Source organism: Pristiophorus japonicus, unplaced genomic scaffold, assembly GCF_044704955.1.
Source record: "Pristiophorus japonicus isolate sPriJap1 unplaced genomic scaffold, sPriJap1.hap1 HAP1_SCAFFOLD_236, whole genome shotgun sequence".
Classification (NCBI taxonomy): domain Eukaryota; kingdom Metazoa; phylum Chordata; class Chondrichthyes; family Pristiophoridae; genus Pristiophorus; species Pristiophorus japonicus.
The window spans coordinates 705,214-731,156 of NW_027252079.1; the positions used below are offsets into that span (position 1 = coordinate 705,214).

General features: G+C 45.7%; 3 protein-coding genes and 1 pseudogene across 4 annotated transcripts in view; all 4 read right to left on the minus strand.

Moving 5' to 3' along the window:
- LOC139245785 (zinc finger protein 585A-like) overlaps window positions 1-25,943 on the minus strand; it is a 423,809-nt pseudogene that overhangs the window by 358,361 nt on the left and 39,505 nt on the right.
- LOC139245779 (gastrula zinc finger protein XlCGF57.1-like) overlaps window positions 1-25,943 on the minus strand; it is a 257,345-nt gene that overhangs the window by 117,597 nt on the left and 113,805 nt on the right. The gene's annotated exons all lie outside the window — the stretch shown is intronic.
- The window catches only part of LOC139245777 (zinc finger protein 436-like), a 69,126-nt gene that overhangs the window by 3,680 nt on the left and 39,503 nt on the right, over window positions 1-25,943 (minus strand). The window contains exon 1 of one of the 2 annotated variants that reach the window (XM_070871283.1): window positions 1,073-1,348. The exons of the other annotated variant lie outside the window; for it this stretch is intronic. The gene's annotated coding sequence lies outside the window, so the exon portion shown is untranslated. Of the gene's footprint in view, window positions 1-1,072; window positions 1,349-25,943 lie in introns of those variants that run through there. 2 annotated transcript variants of the gene reach the window in all.
- On the minus strand, window positions 17,056-24,349 carry LOC139245780 (zinc finger protein 239-like). The gene is made up of 2 exons (XM_070871289.1): window positions 24,331-24,349; window positions 17,056-18,555 (listed from the first exon to the last, which is right to left on the minus strand). The coding sequence occupies exon 2, from the start codon at window positions 18,194-18,196 to the stop codon at window positions 17,522-17,524; it is 675 nt and encodes a 224-aa protein (XP_070727390.1). The 5' UTR covers window positions 18,197-18,555; window positions 24,331-24,349; the 3' UTR covers window positions 17,056-17,521.

Sequence of the window (25,943 nt, forward strand, 5' to 3'; positions counted from 1 at the left end):
TAAGGTGGATGAATTAACTACACAGATAGCTGTTAACCGATATGATGTAACTGGCATCACGGAGACATGGCTCCAGGGTGACCAAGGCTGGGAACTTACCATCCAGGGGTATTCAACATTCAGGAAGGATAGACAGAATGGAAAAGGAGGTGGGGTGGCATTGCTGGTTAAAGAGGAAATTAACGCAATAGTAAGGAAGGACATTAGCTTGGATGATGTGGAATCAGTATGGATGGAGCTACGGAATACCAAAGAGCAGAAAACGCTAGTGGGAGTTATGTACAGACCACCAAACAGTAGTAGTGAGGTTGGGGGCAGCACCAAATAAGAAATTAGGGATGCGTGCAATAAAGGTACAGCAGTTATCATGGGCGACTTTAATATACATATTGATTGGGCTAACCAAACTGGTAGCAATGCGGTGGAGGAGGATTTCCTGGAGTGTATTAGGGATGGTTTTCGAGACCAATATGTCGAGGAACCAACAAGAGAGCTGGCCATCCTAGACTGGGTGATGTGTAATGAGAGGGGACCAATTAGCAATCTTGTTGTGCGAAGCCCCTTGGGGAAGAGTGACCATAATATGGTAGAATTCTTTATTAAGATGGAGAGTGAAACATAATTAAGGTGAAGATAGGCACATTTTTGAGCGATAAGGGAGTAAAGGGTAATGGGGAGCGGACGGGGAATTGGAACCTAATCCATGATCGGATCAGCAATTATCTTATTGAATGGGGAGCAGGCTCAAGGGGCCAAATGGCCGACACCTGCTCCAATTTCTTATGTTCTAGACAGTTTCCCCTCCACTTCCAGTTTTCACCACCGATTCTGTCTGGGTTCAGTTCTACACTCACTGGTTCCCCTCCCCTGAAGGTGCTGACTCTGGCTGGGTTCAGTTCTACACTCACTGGTTCCCCTCCCCTGAAGGTGCTGACTCTGGCTGGGTTCAGTTCTACACTCACTGGTTCCCCTCCCCTGAAGGTGCTGACTCTGGCTTGGTTCAGTTCCAGACACTGACATCATTCACATTGTTCCTGCACCAACATGGCCGCACATGCGCTTTGCTACTCACTGAATATAGATAGCAGACCGTTGAACCTGACTTCCTACACCAAAATGTCCGCCGTTAGCCTGGGCCTGTGACCGGGAGAAAGCCCCGAAGCTGCAACCGCCGATATTCCGGTTATTATTTCGGGCTTGCGGCGGGCACCGGTTGTTTATGAAGCCTCTCCAGCTCCCCGCTGGTTCATTACTCCGCTCTGTACCGATGAAAAGGACACTTCTGAGGAGCCGGCCCAAAACGTGTGGCTTCCGCCATTACCCGCACCGTACATGCTCCAAAGCCCCTCCCCCCAGGACCCGCGCCTGCGCACTGAGCTCCTGTAGTCTGGGTGCGGCACATTCTTCCCCGCGGGGCATGCTGGGTACATAAGACCATAAGAAATCGGAGCAGGAGTGGGCCACCCGGACCCCCGGGCCTGCTCCCCATTCAATAAGATCATAGCTGATCTGATCATAGAGTCAGCTCCACTTCCCTGCCCGCTCCCCAGAGCCCTTTACTCCCTTATCGCTCAAAAATCTGTCCATCTCCGCCTTAAATATATTCAATGAACCAGCCCCCATGGCTCTCTGGGGCAGAGAATTCCACAGATTTACAACCCTCTGAGAAAAGAAATTCCTCCTCATCTCAGTTTTAAATGGGCTGAGGAGAAAGGCTGCATTTGTGAATAGAACAGGATTTACTGTGATTGCATTGGACACTGAAACATGTTCATTCTGGCAGCTCTTGTTCATTTCTGATGATCTTCATAGCCCCTATACCTGAGCTGGAAATTGGTAGCCTGTATAAATGTTGAATAAATTATCTGTGTTTCAAACACAGTGTTTCGAATATTTGATTGCTCCGTGATCACAGGAGACCAATTGATGTTCCATTTTAGTGCTTTTTCTTAATCTAACTTATATCACTTCTCACCTCGTTTGCCTTTTATCATATCAAACCCCAAACTTGTTCTGTTTGAGGTCCTACAAGACGAATTTATGGAGCTAGGAGCTAAATTAAAAAGTAGGACCTCAAAGGTAGTAATCTCAGGATTGCTACCAATGCCACATGCTGGTCAGAGTGGGAAGCGCAGGATAGCTCAGAGGAATACGTGGCTTGAGAAGTGGTGCAGAAGAGAGGGATTCAAATTCCTGGAATATTGGAACTGGTTCTGGGGGAGGTGGGACCAGTACAATTGATCTATACCTGGGAAGGACCAGAACCAATGCCGTAGGGGGAGTGTTTGCGAGTTCTGTTGGGGAGGGATTAGACTAATATGGTAGGGGGATGGGAACCTATGCAGGGAGACAGAGGGAAGTAGAATGGGGGCAGAAGCAAACCCATTGTAAATGTCAACAATTGTATTTCAGTGCTGTTCAGAGGGCAGTGTCATTAATTTAGAATTTTTTTACATCAACAACAATACCAGGAATCAGTGAGTGTAGGTGAACGGAGTAGGATTCAGGTGTAGAAAGAAGAAAAGTAAAAGTGGAGGGCAGAGAAACCCAAGACAAAAACCAAAAAGGGCCACATTACAGCAAAATTCTAAAGGGGCAAAGTGTGTTAGAAAGACAAGCCTGATGGCTCTGTGCCTCAATGCGAGGAGTATTTGGAATAAGGTGGACGAATTAACTGCAGAGATAGCTGTTAACAGATATGATGTAATTGACATCACGGAGACATAGCTCCAGGGTGACCAAGGCTGGGAACTCAACATTCAGTGGTATTCGACATTCAGGAAGGATAGACAGAATGGAAAAGGAGGTGGGGTGGTGTTGCTGGTTAAAGAGGAAATTAACACAAGAGTAAGGAAGGACATTAGCTTGGATGATGTGGAATCAGTATGGGTGGAGCTACGGAATACCAAAGGGCAGAAAACGCTAGTGGGAGTTATTTACACATCACCAAACAGTAGCAGTGTGGTTGGGGACAGCATCAAATAAGAAATTAGGGATGCGTGCAATAAAGGTACAGCAGTTATCATGGGCGACTTTAATCTGCATATTGATTGGGCTAACCAACCTGGTAGCAATGCGGTGGAGGAGGATTTCCTGGCGTCTTTTACGGATGGTTTTCGAGGCCAATATGCCGAGGAACCAACTAGAGGGCTGGCCATCCTAGGCTGGGTGATGTGTAATGAGAAAGGACTAATTAGCACTCTTGTTTGCGAGGCCCCTTGGGGAAGAGTGACCATAATATGGTAGAATTCTTTATTAAGATGGACAGTGACACAGTTAATTCAGAGACTAGAGTCCTGAACTTAAGGAAAGGTAACTTCGACCTGAATTGGCTAGAATAGACTGGTGAATGATACTTAACGGGTTGACGGTGGCTTGGCAATGGCAAACATGTAACGATCACATTGATGAACTTCAACAATTGTACATCCCTGTCTGGAGTAAAAATAAAACGGGGAAGTTGGCTCAACCGTGGCTAACAAGGGAAATTAAGTATAATGTTCAATCTAAGGAGGAGGCATATCAACTGGTCAGATAAAGCAGCAAATCTGAGGACTGGGAGAATTTTATAATTCAGCAGAGGAGGACAAAGGGTTTAATTAGGAGGCGGAAAATAGAGTTTGAGAGGAAGCTTGCTTGGAACATAAAAACTGGCTGCAAAAGCTTCTATAGATATGTGAAGAGAAAAAGATTAGTGAAGACAAACGTAGGTCCCTTGCAGTCAGATTCAGATGAATTTATAATGGGGAACAAAGAAATGGCAGACCAGTTGAACAAATACTTTGGTTCTGTCTTCATGAAGAAAGACACCAATAACCTTCCGGAAATACTAGCGGACCAAGGGTCTAGTGAGAAGGAGGAGCTGAAGGAAATCCTTATCAGACGAGAAATTGTGTGAGGGAAATTGATGGGATTGAAGGCCGATAAATCCGCAGGGCATGATAGTCCGCATCCCAGAACACTCAAGGAAGTGGCCCTAGAAATAGTGAATGCATTGGTGATCATTTTCCAACAGTCTATCGACTCTGGATCAGTTCCTATGGGCTGGAGGGTTGCTAATGTAACACCACTTTTTTTAAAAAAGGCGGGAGAGAGAAAACGGGTAATTGTAGACCAGTTAGCCTGACATCAGTAGTGGGAAAAATGTTGGAATCAATTATTAAAGATGACATAACAGCGCATTTGGAAAGCAGTGGAAGGGTCAGTTCAAGTCAGCATGGATTTATGAAAGGGAAATAATGCTTGACAAATCTTCTAGAATTTTTTGAGGATGGACCGAGTAAAGTGGACAAGGGAGAACCAGTGGATGTGGTGTATTTGGACTTTCAAAAGGCTTTTGACAAGGTCCCACATAAGAGATTGGTGCGCAAAATCAAAGCACCTGGTATTGGGGTAATGTACTGACGGGGATAGAGAACTGGTTGGCAGACAGGAAGGAGAGAGTTGGGATAAACGAGTCCTTTTCAGAATGGCAGGCAGTGACTAGTGGGGTGCCACAGGACTCAATGCTGGGGCGCCAACTATTTACAAGATACATTAATGATTTAGATGAAGGAACTGAGTGTAATAGCTCCAAGTTTGCAGATGACACTAAGCTGGGTGGCGGTGTGGGCTGTGAGGAGGACGCTAAGAGGCTGCAGGGTGACTTGGACAGGTTAGGTGAGTGGGCAAGCTCATGGCAGATGCAGTATAATGTGGATAAATGTGAGCTAATCCACTTTGGGGGTAAAAAACATGAAGGCAGAATATTATCTGAATGGTGGCAGATTAGGAAATGGGAGGTGCAACGAGACCTGGGTATCATGCTACATCAGTCATTGAAAGTTGGCATGCAGGTACAGCAGGTGGTGAAGAAGGCAAATGGTATGTGGGCGTTCATAGCTAGCGGATTTGAGTATAGGAGCAGGGAGGTTTTACTGCAGTTGTACAGGGCCTTAGTGAGGCCTCACCTGGAATATTGTGTTCAGTTTTGGTCTCCTAATCTGAGGAAGGACGTTCTTGCTATTGAGGGAGTGCAGCGAAGGTTCACCAGACTGATTCCCGGGATGGCAGGACTGACATATGAGGAGAGACTGGATTGACTGGGCCTTTATTCGCTGGAGTTCAGAAGGATGAGAGGGGATCTCATTGAAACATATAAAATTCTGACGGGACTGGACAGGTTAGATGCAGGAAGAATGTTCCCGATGTCGGGGAAGTCCAGAACCAGGGGACCTTATCTAAGGATAAGGGGTAAGCCATTTAGGACTGAGATGAGGAGAAACTTCTTCAATCAGAGAGTTGTTAACCTGTGGAATTCCCTACCGCAGTGAGTTGTTGATGCCAGTTCATTGGATATATTCAAGAAGGAATTAGATATGACCCTTAAGGCTGAAGGGATCAAGCGGTATGGAGAGAAAGCAGGAAAGGGATACTGGGGGAATGATCAGCCATGATCTTATGTTCCCAATGTTGGGGAAGTCCAGAACCAGGGGTCACAGTCTAAGGATAAGGGGTAAGCCATTTAGGACCAAGATGAGGAGAAACTTCTTCACCCAGAGAGTGGTGAACCTGTGGAATTCTCTACCACAGAAAGTTGTTGAGGCCAATTCACTAAATATATTCAAAAAGGAGTTAGGTGAAGTCCTGACTACTAGGGGGATCAACGGGTATGGCGAGAAAGCAGGAATGGGGTACTGAAGTTGCATGTTCAGCCATGAACTCATTGAATGGCGGTGCAGGCTAGAAGAGCCGAATGGCCTACTCCTGCACCTATTTTCTATGTTTCTATGGGTTAGAGGGTCTAGTGAGAAGGAGGAACTGAGGGAAATCCTTATTAGTAGGGAAATTGTGTTGGGCAAATTGATGGGATTGAAGGCCGACATATCCCCAGGGCCTGATGGACTGCATCCCAGAGTACTTAAGGAGGTGGCCTTGGAAATAGCGGATGCATTGACAGTCATTTTCCAACATTCCATAGACTCTGGATTAGTTCCTATGGAGTGGAGGGTAGATAATGTAACACCACTTTTTAAAAAAGGAGGGCGAGAAAAAACAGGTAATTATAGACCGGTCAGCCTGACATCGGTAGTGGGTAAAATGATGGAATCAATTATTTTGGATGTCATAGCTGCGCATTTGGAAAGAGGTGACATGATAGGTCCAAGTCAGCATGGATTTGTGAAAGGGAAATCATGCTTGACAAATCTTCTGGAATTTTTTGAGGATGTTTCCAGTAGAGTGGACAAGGGAGAACCAGTTGATGTGGTGTATTTGGACTTTCAGAAGGCTTTCGACAAGTTCCCACACAAGAGATTAACGTGCAAAGTTAAAGCACATGGGATTGTGGGTAGTGTGCTGACGTGGATTGAGAACTGGTTGGCAGACAGGAAGCAAAGAGTAGGAGTAAATGGGTACTTTTCGGAATGACAGGCAGTGACTAGTGGGATACAGCAAGGTTCTGTGCTGGGGCCCCAGCTGTTTACATTGTGCATTAATGATTTAGACGAGGGGATTAAATGTAGTATCTCCAAATTTGCGGATGACACTAAGTTGGGTGGCAGTGTGAGCTGTGAGGAGGATGCTATGAGGCTGCAGAGTGACTTGGATAGGTTAGGTGAGTGGGCAAATGCATGACAGATGAACTATAATGTGGATAAATGTGAGGCTATCCATTTTGTTGGTAAAAACAGAGAGACAGACTATTATCTGAATGGTGACAGATTAGGAAAAGGGGAGGTGCAACGAGACCTGGGTGTTATGCTACATCAGTCATTGAAGGTTGGCATGCAGGTACAGCAGGCAGTTAAGAAAGCAAATGGCATGTTGGCCTTCATAGCGAGGGGATTTGAGTACAGGGGCAGCGAGGTGTCACTACAGTTGTACAGGGCCTTGGTGAGGCCACACCTGGAGTATTGTGTACAGTTTCGGTCTCCTAACTTGAGGAAGGACATTCTTGCTATTGAGCGAGTGCAGCGAAGTTTCACCAAACTGATTCCTGGGATGGCGAGACTGACATATCAAGAAAGACTGGATCAACTGGGCTTGTATTCACTGGAGTTCAGAAGAATGAGAGGGGATCTCATATAAACGTTTAAAATTCTGACGGGTTTAGACAGGTTAGATGCAGGAAGAATGTTCCCAATGTTGGGGAAGTCCAGAACCAGGGGTCACAGTCTAAGGATAAGAGGTAAGCCATTTAGGACCGAGATGAGGAGAAACTTCTTCACCCAGAGAGTGGTGAACCTGTGGAATTCTCTACCACAGAAAGTTGTTGAGGCCAATTCACTAAATATATTCAAAAAGGAGTTAGATGAGGTCCTTACTACTCGGGGGATCAAGGGGTATGGCAAGAAAGCAGGAATGGGGTACTGAAGTTGCATGTTCAGCCATGAACTTATTGAATGGCGGTGCAGGCTCGAAGGGCCGAATGGCCTACTCCTGCACCTATTTTCTATGTTTTCTATGTTTCTATGTAAGATTTGAAATCCGTTACTTTCTGTATCAGTTAACCCGGTTTTGGAACCGATTGAATTTAACAAACTCATCCACACATTTTACATGTGATAGCCTGTGAAATATCGTGATATTTGTCATTGTTATTGCCACAAACTCCGTTCCCTAGTCACTGATTCCATCTCTCTCCCCAACTTCTGTCTGACGCTGAACCAGTCTGTTCGCAACCTTGGTATCATACTTAACCCTGAAATAAGTTTTTGACCACATATCCACAGCATAACTAAGATTGTCTATTTCCACCTCTGTAACATCGCTCGTCTCTGCTCTTGCCTCAGCTCATCCATTGCTGAAGCCCTCATCCATGCCTTTGTTACTTCTGGTCTTGACAATTCCAACGCACTCCTCCCACATTCTACCCTACGTAAACTAGAGTTGATCCAAAACTCGGCTGCCCGTGTCCTAACTCACACCAAGTCCTGCTCACCCATCACCCCTCTGCTCGCTGACCTACACTGGCTTTTGTTCAGCAAGCCTTGAATTCAAAATTCTAATACTTATTTTAAAATCCCTCCATGGCCTCGCCCTTCCCTGGCTCAGTAAACTCCTCCAGCCCCACATCTGCTCCCCCCACCCCCCCACACCCCGGCCAAAAAGATATCTGCCTTCCTGAGCATCCCTGATTACAATTGTTCAACCACTGGTGGCTTTGTTGGCTGTGCCTTCTGTTGCCCAGGCCCCAAGTTCTGGAATGCCCAGCTTGAACTTTCCTGTCTAACCCGTGCTGTACCTGCCCTGGCAGTTTTTGATGGGATCCTGTGTAGCAAGCTTTTCTCTGTATCTAGTGGACATAGTCTCAGAAAAAGTTGCCGCCCATTTAAAACTGAGATGTGGAGGAATTTCTTCTCTCAGAGGGTTGTAAATCTGTGAATTTTCTGCCCCAGAGAGTTGTGGAGGCTGGGTCATTGAATATATTTACGGCAGAGATAGACAGATTTTTGAGCGATAAGTGAGTAAAGGGTTCTGGGGAGTGGGCAGGAAAGTGGAGCTGACTCTATGATCAGAGCAGCCATGATCTTATTGAATGGGGAGCAGGCTCAGGGTCCGGGTGGCCCACTCCCGCTCCTATTTCTCATGGTCTCCACCCACCGAGCCTGTTTTTTTTCCTTGTCTCCAGTGCCCACTGATCATTATCCCACCACTCACACCCTATCCTGACTAATGTTGTTCTAACTCCTGCCAGTACCATCTGAATTCGGCCCATCCTCCCTTTTGTCTCTCTAATCTCTCCTGCCTTCCCCCCTATCACAGACCTTCCCTGTTGTCCTTTCTCCCCCTCCCCCTTTCAGTGCTCCTTCAGGATCTGTTCTTTCCCAGCACTCTCCAGTTGTGACGGAGGACCGCGGCCCCGCCCCCTCTGACGCTGCCCACAGATGCTGCCTGAGCCGCGGACACTTCCGGCATCTTCTGTTTGTGTCGCCAGAGACACTTTCCCTTCAGCACCGCACGCCCTGGATTGTTCACGGATTGATTGATTGGTGCCGCGGCCCCGCCCCCCCGCCGCTGATTGGCGCGGAGCAGCGCGCGCTGGGTGGGCTGGTGCCCCGCGCCGCCTCGCCATTGGCTGCGGGCTGAGTGCTGCGAGTGGGCGGGCGGTTTGTTGGCGGGCTCCGCTCGCGGCCTTTGAGCTCGGGGGCCCGGGTGAGGCGGGGCGGAGTTGTGCGCCCAGTGGGCGGGACTGAGACAGGGTGGGCGGGGCTTTCGGCCCCCAGTGGGCGGGGCTTGCGGCCCCAGTGGGCGGGGCTGAGCCCGGGTGTTGCCGCCGATGAACAGACTGACAGACCTGGGCGATGCCACAAGACCTTCCCCAGGGACCGCAGCAGCTTCTCCCCGGAGCGCGGGCCCTCTGTTTCAGGCCGGAACAGGCGAGGCTGCGGGATTCTGGTCCCATCCGCCAATCAGATCATCCGGCTGGAGGAAAGTTCCAGAACAAACCGCCTCCAACTGCCCGCCCAGCACCACGTGGGCCCGGCCTGACTGACGGGAGCTCGGACCAATAGGAAGAGCGCGGCGCAAGTGGGCGGACCGAGCTCGTGGCGGGTCCTCCAACCAATGGCAGTGCGGCAAGGGGGCGGGGCCTGGTGCCCAACTCGGGCGCGCGTGGGGCGATTGTGACGCACTGCCCCAGGTGAGAGCAGCTGAAAGAGCACAGAGCTGGGTCTGGAATCTGGGAGAGGGGTCACAGTGAGCACAGAGCTGGGTCTGGAATCTGGGAGAGGGGCCACAGTGAGCACAGAGCTGGGGCTGGAATCTGGGAGAGGGGCCACAGTGAGCACAGAGCTGGGGCTGGAATCTGGGAGAGGAGCCACAGTGAACACAGAGCTGGGTCTGGAATCTGGGAGAGCGGCCACAGTGAGCACAGAGCTGCGGCTGGAATCTGGGAGAGGGGTCACAGTGAGCAACCTTTCGAAGTCCAGAGGGACAGCAGCTTCACCACACAAGCTTATTTAAATAAAAATTACCTGCAGTTTCAGAGGCAGCCCCGGTCACTCTGCATAAACTGTTTCATAATCGCCCGTAATTTGCGGCCAGTGGCGAAGCGAAGACTTTCGCCCCTGGCCCCAAAGTGAGCTTCGCACAAAGGCGTGGTGATCTCTGTCGAGAAGTTCGTGTTTTCTGACATGTAATTCAAATCAACAGAGTACAATGGGAATCCCCAAGCGCGAGCTGCTGTGATGTCAACAAGCTGTGTAAACAGCCAATCTAAACTCAGAATCCTCATAGGCCACGAACAAGGAGGTGGATAAGCTCTTCAAATTCTAACCTCAAAAGTGTTAGAGCAAAACAAAGATTGTGGCTCACACATGGGGAAACTACAAACCTGAAATAAAGGTGAATAACTTTTTTTTAAAAGTTACTTAACAATTTTATTTTTTATTAAAATGGATAAATTTGACACTGCCCAACCTTTTTCTTTCTTAACGCTGACTGATTTGACATTATTGCACTCACCAGGTGCCATTGCAATCGATTCAACAAACACTTAAAGACATTCAGTTGGATGTATAAAAGCTTTTCAGGCCGATAACCTTTGTTAAGCAGTCAGCACGCTGTTAAAACCCCAGTTGCACCTAATTCCTTTGGGTCTAACTTTTAGTGGATAATTTAACAGCGGTATTTCTGTGGAAGAGCTGTAATTTTCATCAGTTTCCCAGAGTTGAGAGATTTCCCTGATTGCCAACTCTGCAGGCTGGGGGAACATCGCAGCCTGTGGAGGAGCAGTGAATGACAGACCACAACTTCAGTATTTCCACATTACGCTGCACATGTGCTAAATCCTGAATTACCATCAGTTTCAAAGGTGGAATGACAGCGAATGACAACCAATACCACTAAATAACAGATGATCTGGATATTATCACATTGCTGTTTGTGGGAGCTTGCTGTGAGCACAAATTGTCTGTCATATTTCCTACATTACAACAGTGACTACACTTCTAAACTTAATTGGCTGTAAAGCTCTTTGGGACATTCTGTGGCCATGAAAGGTGCTCTTTTTCTTTCTTAATACTGATTGATTTGACGTTATTGCGCTCACCAGGTGGCACATCAATCGATTCAACAAACTCACAAAGACATTTCAGTTTGGTGTATAACTTTATTAGTCCAAAGTCCATCACCAAGACTGGCTCGGTAGCACCACTACTCACCAATCCCATCTGGAACAATCTGGCCCAAGATATAGTTCAACACTAGATCCTATTTCACACCATTCATGATTCCCAAGTCTCAGGATTGCCTTTTCTGTCTCGCTATTTGTCTGTATCATTTGCACTACGTGTTTCTACGATGTCCTAATTCACTCAATTATGAGCTTTAAAGCCAGTGACAGGGGAGATATATAATGTTCCATATGCAGAATGGCTCCATCCTCCGGAGGTTGTCTTATCTGCAGATGAGTGGCGTTATGATGATGTATCAGTACCAATGTTTTAACACCGATACGCGTGTTCCTCGGTGGAATCAAGCAAAAGTGATGTTCAAGCACCGGGCTTCGGGTTGAACCCACAATCATATGCGTGGCAGCAGTAGTCACACAATATTGTCCTTTTCCTTTATACACAGTATTAGTTTGGTCTTCACCCCATTTAATTATTCCAATCTAGCATTTTGATGATTCTTTGTCGAGGGTGAACCCAAAAGCTGGAACAGTATGTTGATGGACTTCGTCACATCTACAAACCCACGTTGTCCCTTTCAGAGTACAGCACTGCATATCTGGTGCTGTCCAAGTTCCTCCCTTCTTAATCAGATATCTTGGATACTCCTCATACTGTTTATGGATCAGACCTAACTCAGAGTCTTCCAGCATTGCAACCGATTCTACCCAATACACCTTCCAATGTTTCATTTCATTTCCATTTTACCTCAACAAAGGCAAGACCAATCCCACTAGTCTAATATCTTCATTTCTTTTCCCTTCCCTGGGGGAAAAAAACCCATTCCCATTTGCTGCATCACATCATAGTCTATGTCTTGGTTCCTTTAAAGCATTTGCTCAGTTGTTCTTCACGAATAAACAAAGGGAGTTTATTACCCTCTGCGTTGTCCAGTCGCTTCTGTACCACATTCATCACAAAGGTCACACAGAGGCTACACGCGATACCTCGAGTAAGGTTTTGATTCTGGTTAGCCTCATTGATTGCCAATAATCTTTTTAATTGCCTCTTCATTACCTCATTGTGTTCCCACATACTTTCTATATCTATCCTGTTTACTCCTGCTAACCTTGCCACGGCTCCTATTCCTAACTATCCTGTCAGCTCTTGCTTTCCAATTTAAATGGATTCTCCTTATGTTCCCCACCTTCCTCATCAGTTGGTTCCTGTTTTTTTATTCTTTACAAACACATCCTTTACTAATTCTCTTACCATTTTGTCCATTAACTGTGATGTGGAATGTCTTTTTTAGTCCCGCATTTGATCACCATCAGCGATTGTACTTGGCAAACCAATAGTTAACATTACTTATCAACATAAGATATTTCTTACTTTAAAAAAACCTGCTGTAATTACCTTTTCAGTCTACAACGTTCTTGAATTACTTATTGCCCTAGAGTGATGTCAACTCTTTAACTGAACCCGATTAATTCCAGATATTATGCTTTTGAGAGGCTTTATCTCAGTTTATCACTGATTCCAAACATAAACCTTTTGAGATCCTCTGATTCCTCCTGGAGGTCATAAGAACATAAGAAATAGGAGCAGGAGTAGGTCATATGGCCCCTTGAGCCTGCTTTGCCATTTAATACGATCATGGCTGATCCAATCATGGACTCAGGTCCACTTCCCTGCCCGCTCCCCATAACCCCTTAATCCCTTATCGGTTAAGAAACTGTCTAACTCTGTCTTAAATTTATTCAATATCACAGCTTCCACAGCTCTCTTGAGGCAGAGAATTCCACAGATTTATAACACTCAGCGAAGAAATTCCTCCTCATCTCAGTTTTAAATGGGCGGCCCCTTATTCTAAGATTATGTCCCCTAGTTCTAGTCTCTCCTATCAGTGGAAACATCTTCTCTGCATCCACCTTGTCAAGCCCCCTCATAATCTTATACGTTTCAGTAAGATCACCTCTCATTCTTCTGGATTCCAATGAGTAGAGGCCCAACCTACTTAATCTTTCCTCATAAGTCAACCCCCTCATCTCTGGAGTCAACCCAGTGAACCTTCTCTCAACTGCCTCCAAAGCAAGTATATCCTTTCATAAATATGGAAACTAAAACTGTATGCAGTATTCCAGGTGTGTCCTCACCAATACCCTGTATAACTGTAGCAAGACTTCCCTGCTTTTATACTCCATCCCCTTTGCAATAAAAGCCAAGATTCCATTGGCCTTCCTGATCACTTGCTGTACCTGCATTTTTCTCCATTTAAATAATAACTTGCTCTTTGATTTGTTTCTGCCAAAGTGCATGACCTCACACTTTCCAACATTATATTCCATCTGACAAATTTTTGCCCACCCACTTAGCCTGTCTATGTCCTTTTGCAGATTTTTGTGTTCTCTTCAAACATTGCTTTTCCTCCCATTTTTGAATCGCCAGCAAACTTAGCTACGTTACACTCAGTCCCTTCATCCAGGTCGTTAATATATATTGTAAATAGTTGGGGTCCAGTCACTGATCCCTGCGGCACCCCACTAGTCACTGTTTGCCAACCCGAGAATGAACCGTTTATCCTGACTCTCTGTTTTCTGTTAGTTAGCCAATCCTCTATCCATGCTAATATATTACCCCTAGCCCCATGAACTTCTATCTTGTGAAGTAACCTTTTATGTGGCACCTTGTCAAATGCCTTCTGAAAGTCCAAATACACCACTCACTTGGATCCATGCTTTATTATGGAACCTGTAAGGTATAGCCTCCTTGTCTCCCACCTACAGCTTGTAGCTGATTTTTATACAGCCATGGCCACCTTGTCCAGACAAAGACAGATTGACTTTTTTTGTTTTTAGCCGCCCTACAAGCTTTCTTTGTTCAGTACTTAGTGGAGGCCTTGAAACTGACGACTATTCTCGCTGCAAGGAAATCCTAATTTGGTCACCATGAACTTTACTTTTAATATTAATGCCTCTGGCAGGTAGCAGTGTGTTTAATTTTATCCTGATCATTTCAAAATCGGTTTTTCTATGGAGAATGTGTCATAGTCTTGATGATCACCTGAGCCACATTAGCCATTTCATGTTGTGCTGTTGTCGATAACTGAGCATGTCTGAGACTCGTTTGTTCACACACACACACACACACACCCGTATCCCAATATCATGCCGCATGTAACATCTGATCCATTCCCGGGCTTTCAGGTGATCTTAACAAAAGATTGTAGGGTGTCTGGAGATCTTTGCTCATCTCCCTGCACATGGTCCCGATGTCTCGGGTAGTGGCCAAGCTATCAAATTCAATTTCCTTACTGTTCAGTATAGGCAATGAGACAAACATCCCAAAGAGAAAGCTTAGCAATTTACTACACTTCTCTGACCTCACAAGAATTTACATTGACCACCCAGTTGATTTATGCCAATTCACCAAATAACAATGATTTAAGAAAAATTCCCATTTGATAGTGTAATTTTCCTGTTTCCATCTTATATCCTCACTCACGTCCTCTCATTCAATGTTATACAGTTTTCACTGAGCCCCGGAGGAACTTTACTGTCTAATACAATATTATTATAATATCTTTAAAACATAGATCAAACATTTCCACTTGGTCCAAGTTTCAACCCATTTTGTTTGTTTAATTTTATTTAAACAAACCTCTTCTTGGACCTTTTATTCCCCAAAATATGCTAGACAGCACTTCAGTCTGCAAGATGAAGGATGTTAGTTACCTTTAACACAACAATCTTCTCCTAAAAACTTCTTCCTGAATACATAGTTTGGACGGAACCACATAAGACTGGACCTTTTCAAAAATAAAACTTGATTATCCCCTTAAATTTCAGCTAAATTTCCATTCCCGTGTGCTTGAACAACAACTCTTATCAATTTATATCATCAATTTTAATTTCACAAACAAATTATGGCCAGACTTTGTAATTTTACAAAGAAGACAAAAATAACAATTGCATTTGGATGCAAGTCATTTATCGTACCCTTCGAGCAATGTATCTTGAAAAATAGGATTACATAGGAGAGGAAGCAGAGTTAACATTTCGGGTCGATGACCCTTCGTCAGAACTGGAGAGTGTTCGGAAAGAACAGATTCTTAACAAGCACTGAAAGGGGGAGGGGAAGGCAGAACAAAAGAGAAGGTCTGTGATAGGTCCCACCACCAATCACATCTTCCCCTCCCCTCTCAGCATTCCGAAGGGACCGCTCCCTCCAGGCACCCTGGTCCATTCCGCAATCACCCCCAGCACCTCCTCCCCTTTCCACGGCACCTTTCCATGCAAGTGCAGGAGATGCAACACCTGTCCTTTTACCTCCTCCGTTCCCGCTATCCAGGGCCCCAAATACTCCTTCCAGCTGAAACAGCGATTTACTTGTACTTCTTTCAATTTAGTATACTGTATTCGTTGCTCACGATGTGGTCTCCTCTACAGCGTAGATTGAGTGACCGTTTTGCGGAACACCCCTGTTCAGTCCGCAAGTGTGACCGACTTCCGGTAGCCTGTCACTTTAATTCTCCACTCCATTCCCACTCTGACATCTCTGTCCTCGGTCTCCTACACTGTTCCAACGAAGCTCAATGCAAGCTCAAGGAACAGCACCTCATCTTTCGTTTAGGCACATTACAGCCTTCTGGACTCAACATCGAGTTCAAAAATTTCAGAGACAATCTTTGGCTCTCTTTCCGCAGCCCTCCTCCCCCCCCCCCCCCCCCCACCCCCCCCACCCTCAACCTGTTTCTTTATTTCTCCTTGTCTCGAATGGCAGTTGGTCATTATCCTGCCATTCACACCCTATCTTGACTAATGTTTTTCTAACTCCTGGCATTGCCATTTGAATTTGGGCCATCATCCATTTTGTCTCTCTAATCTCTCCTGTCTTCCAACCTATCACAGACCTTCCCTTTTGTTCTTTCTTCCCCTCTCCCTTTCAGTGCTTGTTAAAAATCTGTTATTTCCGAACACTCTCCAGTTCTGATGAAGGGTCATCGACCCGAGACATTAACTCTGCTTCCTCTCCACAGATGCTGCCTGACCTGCTGAGATTTCCAGCATTTTCTGTTTTTATTCCAGATTCCAGCATCCGCAGTATTTTGCTTTAGGATTACGTAGGATATATGGCATAGAAACATACCATTCGGCCTAACCAGTCCATGCCGGCGTTTACACTCCACTCGAGCCTCCTCCTGTCTTTCCTCATCTAACTATCAGCATAATCCTCTATTCCCTTCTTCCTCATATGCTTGTCAAGCCTCCCTTTAAATGCATCTATACTATTCGCTTCAACCACTCCCTGTGTAGCGAGTTCCACATTCGCACCACTCTTTGGGCAAAGAAGTCTCTTCTGAATTCCCTATTGGATTTCTTGGTGACTATCTTATATTGATGGGCTCTAATTATGCTCTTCCCAATAAGTGGAAACATTCTCTCTGTATCATTCATAATGTTAAAGCCCTCTATTAGGTAACCACTCAGCCTTCTTTTTTCAAGAGAAAAGAGACCCAGCTTATCTATCCTTTCCTGATAGGTATACACTCTCATTTCTGGTATCATACTTGTAAACCTTCTTTGTACCCTCTGTGGTCTAACCAAGGTTTGATGTAAGTTTAACATAACTTCACTACTTTCCCATTCTATAACAATTCCATTTTATAATAATCGATCCCAATAATTGGGCATTGCCCAATATGGTAGTCCCTGGATACTGCATAGTCCAGAGACACAAGTCTGCATTTTCTTCAACTGACATCAACGTTAGAAGCAGGTACAAACACTGTGGCCTTCCTGTGGCAAGCCACTGGTCTCTAGTTTTTTCTTATCCTAACAATATTTTGAATCTGAACTTTCTCTGGTGAAAAAATCCAATTTCCATCACACCTCTCATCTTCCATTCACTTCAATTGAAAGGTAACGGACAGATTGTACCAGTCAGGATTTGAAAGATATTTACAACAGATTCTAGATGTTCTTAGAGTTGGGATCTTTCTCTATTTTGCCTACTCAAGGAGTTAGATAACAGACTTTCTCTTTTGCAGATAGAACTGGGTTTTGTGATCCTGGGCTTGTTACCAAGATATTCCCTGCATACCAAGGCTAGGAGGGGCACACTGGAAGGTATGGGGAGCTGGGACTTGTCCATGAGAGTAATCGAATGTATGAGAACTGAAATAATCTAGTTAGGAAGGAGAAATGGCCCCAAAATGGAGCAGTCGGTAACACGACAACAATTCGTCACCTCTCATCATGGAGACATCAAATATCGACAGACTGTTACTTGAAGTATCAAAATATTAAACGCCAGCCCAGTTATAGGAGTTATTAATATCAGCAGAAACAAAATCCACTGTCAGAATGGAGATGATTCAGTCAGGATGTGATTAACAGCAGCAGAACAGCAGTATCTAAGCCTTGCAATCACTTGTGAACTTGCTGGTGTCTCATCAGTTTGGGTGACTGATCGAATCTCTTTCCACACTCAGAGCAAGTGAACGGTCTCTCCCCAGTGTGAACTTGTTGGTGTTTCAGCAGGTGGGATGATTGAGTGAATCCCTTCTCACACACGGAGCAGGTGAATGGCCTCTCTCCAGTGTGCACTCGCTGGTGTTTCCGCAGGTCGGATGACCGAGTGAATCCCTTCCCACACTCAGAGCAAGTGAACGGTCTCTCCCCAGTGTGAACTCGCTGGTGATTTAGAAGGTGGGATGAAGAAATGAATTCCTTCCCACACTCAAAGCAGGTGAACGGCCTCTCCCCGGTGTGAACTCGCTGGTGTCTCAGCAGGTGGGATAACTGAGTGAATCCATTCGCACAGTTGGAGCAGGTGAACGGCCTCTCCCCAGTGTGAACTCGCTGGTGTATCAGCAGATTGGATGATTTAGTGAATCCCTTCCCACACTCAGCACAGGTGAATGGCCTCTCCCCAGTGTGAACTCGCTCGTGTATCAGCAGATTGGATGAACAAGTGAATCCCTTCCCACACTCAGAGCAGGTGAACGGCCACTCACCAGTGTGAATGCACCGATGAATTTCCAGCTCAGAAGGGTAATTGAATCCCTTCCCACAATCCTCACATTTCCACGGTTTCTCCATGGTACGGGTGTCCTTGTGACTCTCCAGGTTGGACGATCAGTTGAAGCCTCATCCACACACAGAACACATGTACAGTTTCTCCCCGCTGTGAAAGGTGCAATGTTTTTCCAGGCTGTGCAACTGGTTAAAGCTCTTTTCACAATCAGTGCACTAGAACACTCTCACTCGGGTGTGTGTGTCTCGGTGCTTTTCCAGACACACTGATGTTTGAAATCTTTTCCCACAAGCAGAACAAACAATTCTCCTTCCACATTCAAAGGCTGATGATATTCAGGTCCTGATGAATCGATTGACTCTGTCAGATCTTGACATGATGTTTGGTTTGAGTTTCCCATCTGCAAATCTCCCTTTCTAATACGCTGTAAAAGGAGATGACAAAACTCATCACTGCAAATACAGGACAGAAATTCAGAACAGGCAATTCTCGTCTCTATGGATGATTCCTTCCTCTCTTGTTTCTCTAAATCTGTAAATCCCATCCCACACACTCTCCCTCCTCCCTGTGCTGAAATCCAAACAGATCACATGGCTCAATACTGTTTATCCTCCATTTGCACCATCTCTGGCTGGGTTCAGTTCTACACTCACTGGTTCCCCTCCCTCTCCTCCCCTGAAGGTGTCGACTCTGGCTGGGTTCAGTTCTGCACTAATATAAAAGCAAGTAGAAGTGTCAGTGAATTAACTGGAAGAGAAGTTGCAGTAAATTTCGGTTCAATACTCACTGGTTTCCTTCTCTCCTCCCCTGACGTTGGCTGGGTTCAGTTCCGCATTCACGGGGACCCTGAAGCCCTGCCTACTAATGGTCTCTGTACAAAGATGGCCGCGCGTGCGCTCTGCCACTCAGTGCATCACAATGGTGCTGCAGAAACCGTTCGTTGTGCTTTACAAAGATGGCATCCGTCAGCCTCGGCGTGTCACCGGGAGAAAGCCCCGGAGCTGTAAACGCGGGACCTGTAGGTTGTTAGTCAAGGTTTGCGGCTTATGCCAGGTCTTCATGAAGCCTACCAGCCATGTGAGCTACTCCCCTGCGCCCGCTGATTCATAATCAGCGGAAAACTGCGTCTCCGGGCTCGACCCGTTTCCAATCTTCGTACGGTTCTGATCAGTGACATTGCGCATGCTCCAAAAACCACCTGGTCCTGTGCCTGTCAAGTGTGAATAGGGCACATTCTCCCCCGGGGGGCATGCTGGGTCACAGCCCCGCCATTGAAAGCCCCAGTTGGTGAATGGAGATTGATTTTCTGTGACCCGATTGAGAGAAAATTAATAAATCATGCACAAACAAACCCAAGTGAACGGGCACTCTGCCACGGATCAGTTCTGGATATGATTAATAACCTCTGCAGCCACTGGCGTCTCAGCAAGTGGGGTAAATTTCTTTCCATACATAGGATATTGAAACAGCTTCTCTCCAGTATCAGTACGGTGATTGTGCATCAGCTGCTTTGATCTTGGAAAGTTTTTCTCACAGTCAGAGTTAAAGCAACTGTTCTCAATGTGGATAATCTGCAGTGTAAACAGTTGGGACAACGGAGTGAATACCGTCCCACATGTAAAGTATCTAAAAGGTCTCTCCCTGGTGTGACTGTGCTGGTGTGTCAGTAAATGGGTGTAATCGATTGCATCGCTTTCCATGTACAGAGCAGTGAATGGATTCTCCTCATTAGGAACATGCCAGAGTGTCATTTGGTAAGATGAGCGAGTGAATCTCTTTCCACACTCAGCTGATAAACAGCCTCTCCCTGATGGGTTACCACCTCAGACAGGCAACTGAATCCGTACCCAGTCCCCACATTTACACTGTTGATTCTTCAGGTTGAATCTGTCAAATTTTGACAATGTTTGGTTTGAGCTTCCCTGCTGCAGATCCTCCCCTTCTAATACCCTGCAACTGGTGGTTACAAGAGTTGTTAACTTTAAATACAGGATAGAAATTCAGAACAGACAATTCGAGATTCTATAAAACATTCTTTCCCCTCCCAAGCTGTAAAATCCCCATTCTACACACTTTACCTCCACCCTTACTGTCTAAAATCAACATTCATTATATCGGCTGGGATTTTCTTTCTCCAGAAGGCTCTGAATCTGGATGGGTGCAATTCCACAGACATTAGTTAATCTCTAGTGCCTCACCATCAGTCGTCTCCGTGAGAGTCAGCAGGATTTCCACTGTGGTAGGCATCACAGCCAAGATCAATCCTGCCCTCAATTGACATCCACGCACTCCCCAGTTGACTGGATTGGAGTCAAGAGCAGGGGCACTGGCTGATTTTTACTCTTGATAGCCCAGTGGTACTGAGGACAATTAAAGTCCCTGAACTGCTGCCATGGCTGAGATCAACTAACAGCCCAGATCAAGGTTTGAACTTAGGACCTTCCCAGTCAGTGTTTTTAAGTTTTTCCAGTGTCTTTTATTTGATTGTTGTCATTCTACTTCCCAAAATGAGGAATAAAGAAGCAGATTTAGAGAATTCTGTTAGTTGGAATTTTATTTAAAATTAACGGTTCTGTGAGTTTATTTTTAAAATTGTTGTTTGTCCTTTGAGACAGCGGTTCTTAAACTTGAAAAATTACTAGTAACATAATGAAACTTTATTAATGATGTGCTTCAGCACTTCTCAGATCCTCCGTCTGTTGTGCTGAACATGGTTGTTTAAATTTGGTGCCTGACAGTTATGGGCAGAATGTTTCTGTGCAGCTTCTGGTATCTTCTGGTTCGTCGGCAGTAGTCATTGCGTTGAAAGTTTGGCGGGATGGGGGCGAGGATCAGAATAGTTTGAAACAAATGCTATTCCACCTTTAAAGGAAACTTTCGTCTCACTGCAAAATTCTGAATTTTTTGAAAATTAACCAAGCAAGTCAAATGGATCATCAAAAAATAGAGGCACATTTTAGAAATGATCAAGTCACTGAAATAAAAAGGTTTATAACTACTACACAGTGCAGAATGGAACGACTGTTAATAGGAGCTCTGGTAGTGAGGTCCTCCATCACTTCAAGATAATTTAAATATGCAGAGAAAGGGAATTCACTGTCCCTTTAAATATCTGCCCCATTCCCCCAGGCAGTGTGAGGAGGAACAATGCGTGGTCTCTTAATATCCTGACCCAGCAAGCACCATTGGATGGGCTGCCACAAGCTGGATCCAAAACTGGCTCAGTGGCAGGAAGCAAAGGGTAATGGTTGATGGGTGTTTCTGTGACTGGGAGGCTGTTTCCAGTGGGGTTCTGCAGGGCGCAGGGCTGGGTACTTTGCTTTTTGTGGTATGCATGAATGATCTAGACTTGACTATCGGAGGTATGATTAAGAAGTTTACAGATGATACTAAAATCAGCTGTGTGGTTGATAATGAAGAAGAAAGCTGTAGACTGCAGGAAGATATCAATCACCTGGTCAGGTGGACAGAACAGTGACAAATGGAATTTAATCCAGAGAAGTGTGAGGTGAAGTATTTGTGGAGGACTAACAAGGAGAGGGAACATACATTAAATGGTAGGCCACTGAGAAGTGTAGGGGAACAAAGGGACCTTGAGTGCAGATCCACAGATCCCTGAAGGTAGCCGGCTAGGTAAATAAGGTGGTTAAGAAGGCATATGGAATCCTTGCCTTTATTAGGCGAGGCATAGAATACAAGAGCAGGGAGGTTTTGCTTGAACTGTATAAAACACTGGTTAGGCTACAGCTGGAGTACTGCGTGCAGTTCTGGTCACCGCATTATAGGAAGGACGTGATTGCACTGGAGAGGATACAGAGGAGATTTCTGAGGATGTTGCCGGGAATGGAAAACCTTAGCTATGAGGACAGATTGGATAGGCTGGGCTTGTTTTCCTTGGAACAGGGGAGGCTGAGGGGAGACCTCATTGAGGTGTATAAAATTATGAGGTGCCTAGATATAGTGGATAGAAAGGGTCTATTCCCTTAGCAGAGGGGTCAACAACCAAATTTAAAGTAAGTGGTAGAGGTTTAGAGGGGATTTGAGCGTTCATTTTTTCAACCAGAAGGTTGTGGGGGTCTGGAACTCACGGCCTGAAAGGATGATAGAGGCAGAAACCCTCACCATATTTAAAAAGTACTTGGATGGGCACTTGAACTGCCGTAACCTGCAGGGTTATGGACCTAGAGCCGGAAAGTGGGATTAGGCTGGATAGCCTCTTGTTTTCCGGCACGGACACGATGGGCTGATATGGTCTCCTTCCGTGCTGTAAACTTCAATGAATCTATGATATACAGGTTAAATCTCGCTCTACACTGTCCCATTAAACAACCCAGGGCAGCTACAGCACAGATTAGATACAGAGTAAAGCTCCCTCTGCACTGATGCATCAAACATTCCCATTGCAGGTACAGCACGGGTTAGATACAGAGTAAAGCTCCCTCTGCACTGATGCATCAAACATGCCCAGGGCAGGTAATGCACAGGTTAGATACAGGCTCTACCTCTGTCTACACTGTCCCATCAAACACTCCAGAACAGGTACAGGATGGGTTAGATAAAAAGTAAAGCTCCCTCTATACTGTCCCATCAAATACTCCCAGGGCTGGTGCAGCACGAGTTGCATGTGGAGCAAATGACCCATAAAACAATCCCGGGGCAAGTACAGTCCACGTTAGATACGGAATATAGCTCCCTCTACAATGTCCCATAAAACACTCCCAGGTCAAGAGGAGCATGGATTCAATATATAAAGTAAATGTCCGTCAGGACAGGTACAGCACGGGTTAGATACAGCGTAAAGCTCCCCCTACACTATCCCATCAAACACTCCCAGCGCAAGTACAGCACGGGTTAGATACCGAGTAAAGCTCCCTCTACACTGTCCCATCAAACCCTGCCAGCCCATAATGAGCAGGGCTCAGGAAAGTTGGTTGCTAGGCACTGCAGCGATGTCATAAAGCAGGGCCATTCAGCTCAGCTGGTCCTCTCCTTGTCCCTTTAAAAGGTGGAGAGCTGGGACATCCTGTCTCAACACACATCCCCCTGTTCATACTGAGAATCCCCGGGGAAGGTCCAAGGCCCAGAGTGTGGAACATAACCAAGGGGGAAAGAGGAGGAGAGAAGGGGAGGTAAATCAGGGAGTAGGGACTGAGGGACACGAAGCTTCAGTTTTAGAGCCTGCAGACTTCAGGAGGGGAAGAGTGAGTTCTGTAGTTTTAGGATCCAGGGAGCGAAGAAGGAATAAGGCACCTTACACAAATTGCTACTATTTCACCGTCCACTCCTCTCCCTCTCCAGAATGTGATGATTCTGGCTGGGTACAGTTCAACACTCACTGCTTCCCCTCCCTCTCCTACCCTGAAGGTGCTGACTCTGGCTGGGTACAGTTCAACACTCACTGGTTCCTCTCCCTCTCCTCCCCTGAAGGTGCTGACTCTGGCTGGGTTCAGTTCTACATTCACCAGTTTCTCTCCAGTATGTGACCCATGTGCCCAATCTCTATGTATGAATCTCGACAGTGAGTGTCGACGGGCTATTGCACTGACCTCACCTGAGGCCTCACATGTGCATTTTCCAGCAGCCTCCTCCCAATGGCTCAGTGGTTAAAGGCACCACCCAGTGTGACTGAGTCCTAGGAACAGGAGGGACCCAGGTTTAATCCTGTCTGCATATCCTCACCTTCCAATCCCTTGTAAAAGCTGTTTACAAAAGTCATCACGAAGTAGGAACATAGGAACATCCTTGAGCCTGTCTTGCCATTCAATTAGATTGTGGCTGATCAGTATTTTAACTCCGTCTACCTGCCTTGGTTCCATCGCCATTAATACTCTTGCCTAAGAAGAATCTAACAACCTCAGTTTTAGAATTTTCAATTGGCCCCCAGCCTCAGTTTTATGGGGAACAGAGTCTGGATTTCCACTAGGCTTTAAGTGCATAAGAAATAGGATATACTTTAACCATTAAAGACACATAATGAGGGGAAATCAATCTATGTGTCTTTAACTAACAGCGACATGGAAAGTGGGAATTGAATGACCTTTAAACACCTGGTCCACTTGGCACTGAAGTGTCTGAAACTCATAATAGGAACTCCAGGGAATCAAAATACAGACAAATGTTAAACTATCTGATTGACAAAAGAAATCTCAATTTAACTTTTAAAAGATAAATTGTTTAACAGGGGTTCACACTGACTCACCTGACTGGCGGACTCAGGATCCACCCCTCAAGCACCGTGATTGGTTGCAGAACATGCTGAACCCTGGGCCCTCCAGCCTCTGAGCTCTCTTCCTATTGGTCCCCAGGGCAATCAATCACCACTCGCCAACATTACGCTGCCAGATGAAGTTGAGTCTCTCAGAGGAAGAAATAAAATGTGGCCGTGAGTTAAGAAATAAAATTAGAGAAGCAAGATTAAATTTATAAACGAAACTATTTAAAATCAAATCAATTGCTGCATTTAACATATTCCTTTTGGGCCAAGTGGGAAACAAGTGATGTGTGGGCTATGCAGAGTGTCTGTGCCCGGTTACACAGCGTGTCCCTGGCTCCCCACTCCAAGTGCATATGTTTCAGCTCACATCCAACTGACTGGATAAACCTCGTCTGTCTAAACCCCAGCACAAAAATATCAGCATTTGATGTTTAGTTACGCCATACCTTTATAAAACATGGTTAGGCCTCAGCTGATGCATTGTTCTTAATTCTGGGCACCACACTTTCAGAAGGATGTCTATAACTTAGAGAGGGTATAGAAGAGATTTACTAGAATGGTACCAAGAATGAGGGACTTATGTGGAGATACTGGAGAAGCTGTGGTTATTCTCCTTGGAGCAGAAATGGTTAAGAGGAGATTTGATAGAGTGTTCAAAATCATGAACGGTTTTAATAAATCAGATCAGCCATGATCTTATTGAATGGCGGAGCAGGCTCGAGGGGCCAAATAGCCTACTTTTTCTGATGTTCTTATCTCCCCTCTGGCTCGTTTGCCAATTACACTAAATCTCTGGTTACCAACCCTTCAGCCACTGCAGTTTCTCTTTTTTAATATTCATTCATGGAATGTGGGCATCACTGGGAAGACAGGCATTAATTGCCCATCCATAATTACCCTCGAGAAGGTGGTGGTGAGATGCCTTCTTGAAGCTCAGGGGCAGTTAAGAGTCAATCACATTGGTGTGGGTCTGGAGTCACATATAGGCCAGACCAGGTAAGGACAGCAGATTTCCTTCCCCAAAGGACATTAGTGAACCAGATAATCCGGGAGTTTTCATGGTCATCATTTCTGATACTAGCTTCATATTCCAGATTTCTTTAATTGAATTCCCCAGCTGCTGTGGTGGGATTTCAACTCTTGTAACCGAATCCATTAGTCCAGGCCTCTGGATTACTAGTCCAGTAACCCAGGGGAGTGTCAGCCAGTGGCTCAGTGGCTAGCACAACCTTGCCTCTGAGTCAGGAGGTTGTAGGTTCAAGTCCCACTCTAGAGACTGGAGCACAAAAATCTAGGCCGACACTGCAGTGCAGTACTGAGGGTGTGCTGCACTGTTGGAGGCCCTCTGTTCTCTCAGGTGGATGTAAAAGATCCCATGGCACTGTTTTGAAGAAGAGCAGGGGAGTTATCCCCACTGGGCTGGTCAATATTTATCCCTCAATCAACATCACTAAAACAGATTATCTGGTCATTATCATATTGCTGTTTATGGGAGCTTGCTGTGCGCAAATTGCCAGCCACGTTTCCCACACTACAACAGTGACTACACTCCAAAAGTACTTCATTGGCTGTAAGGCACTTTGGAACATTGTGAAAAG

What these genes read in the sequence shown, in the direction of transcription:
- LOC139245780 (XM_070871289.1), bottom strand. Translation starts at nt 18,196, where the DNA reads ATGGAGAAACCGTGGAAATGTGAGGATTGTGGGAAGGGATTCAATTAC.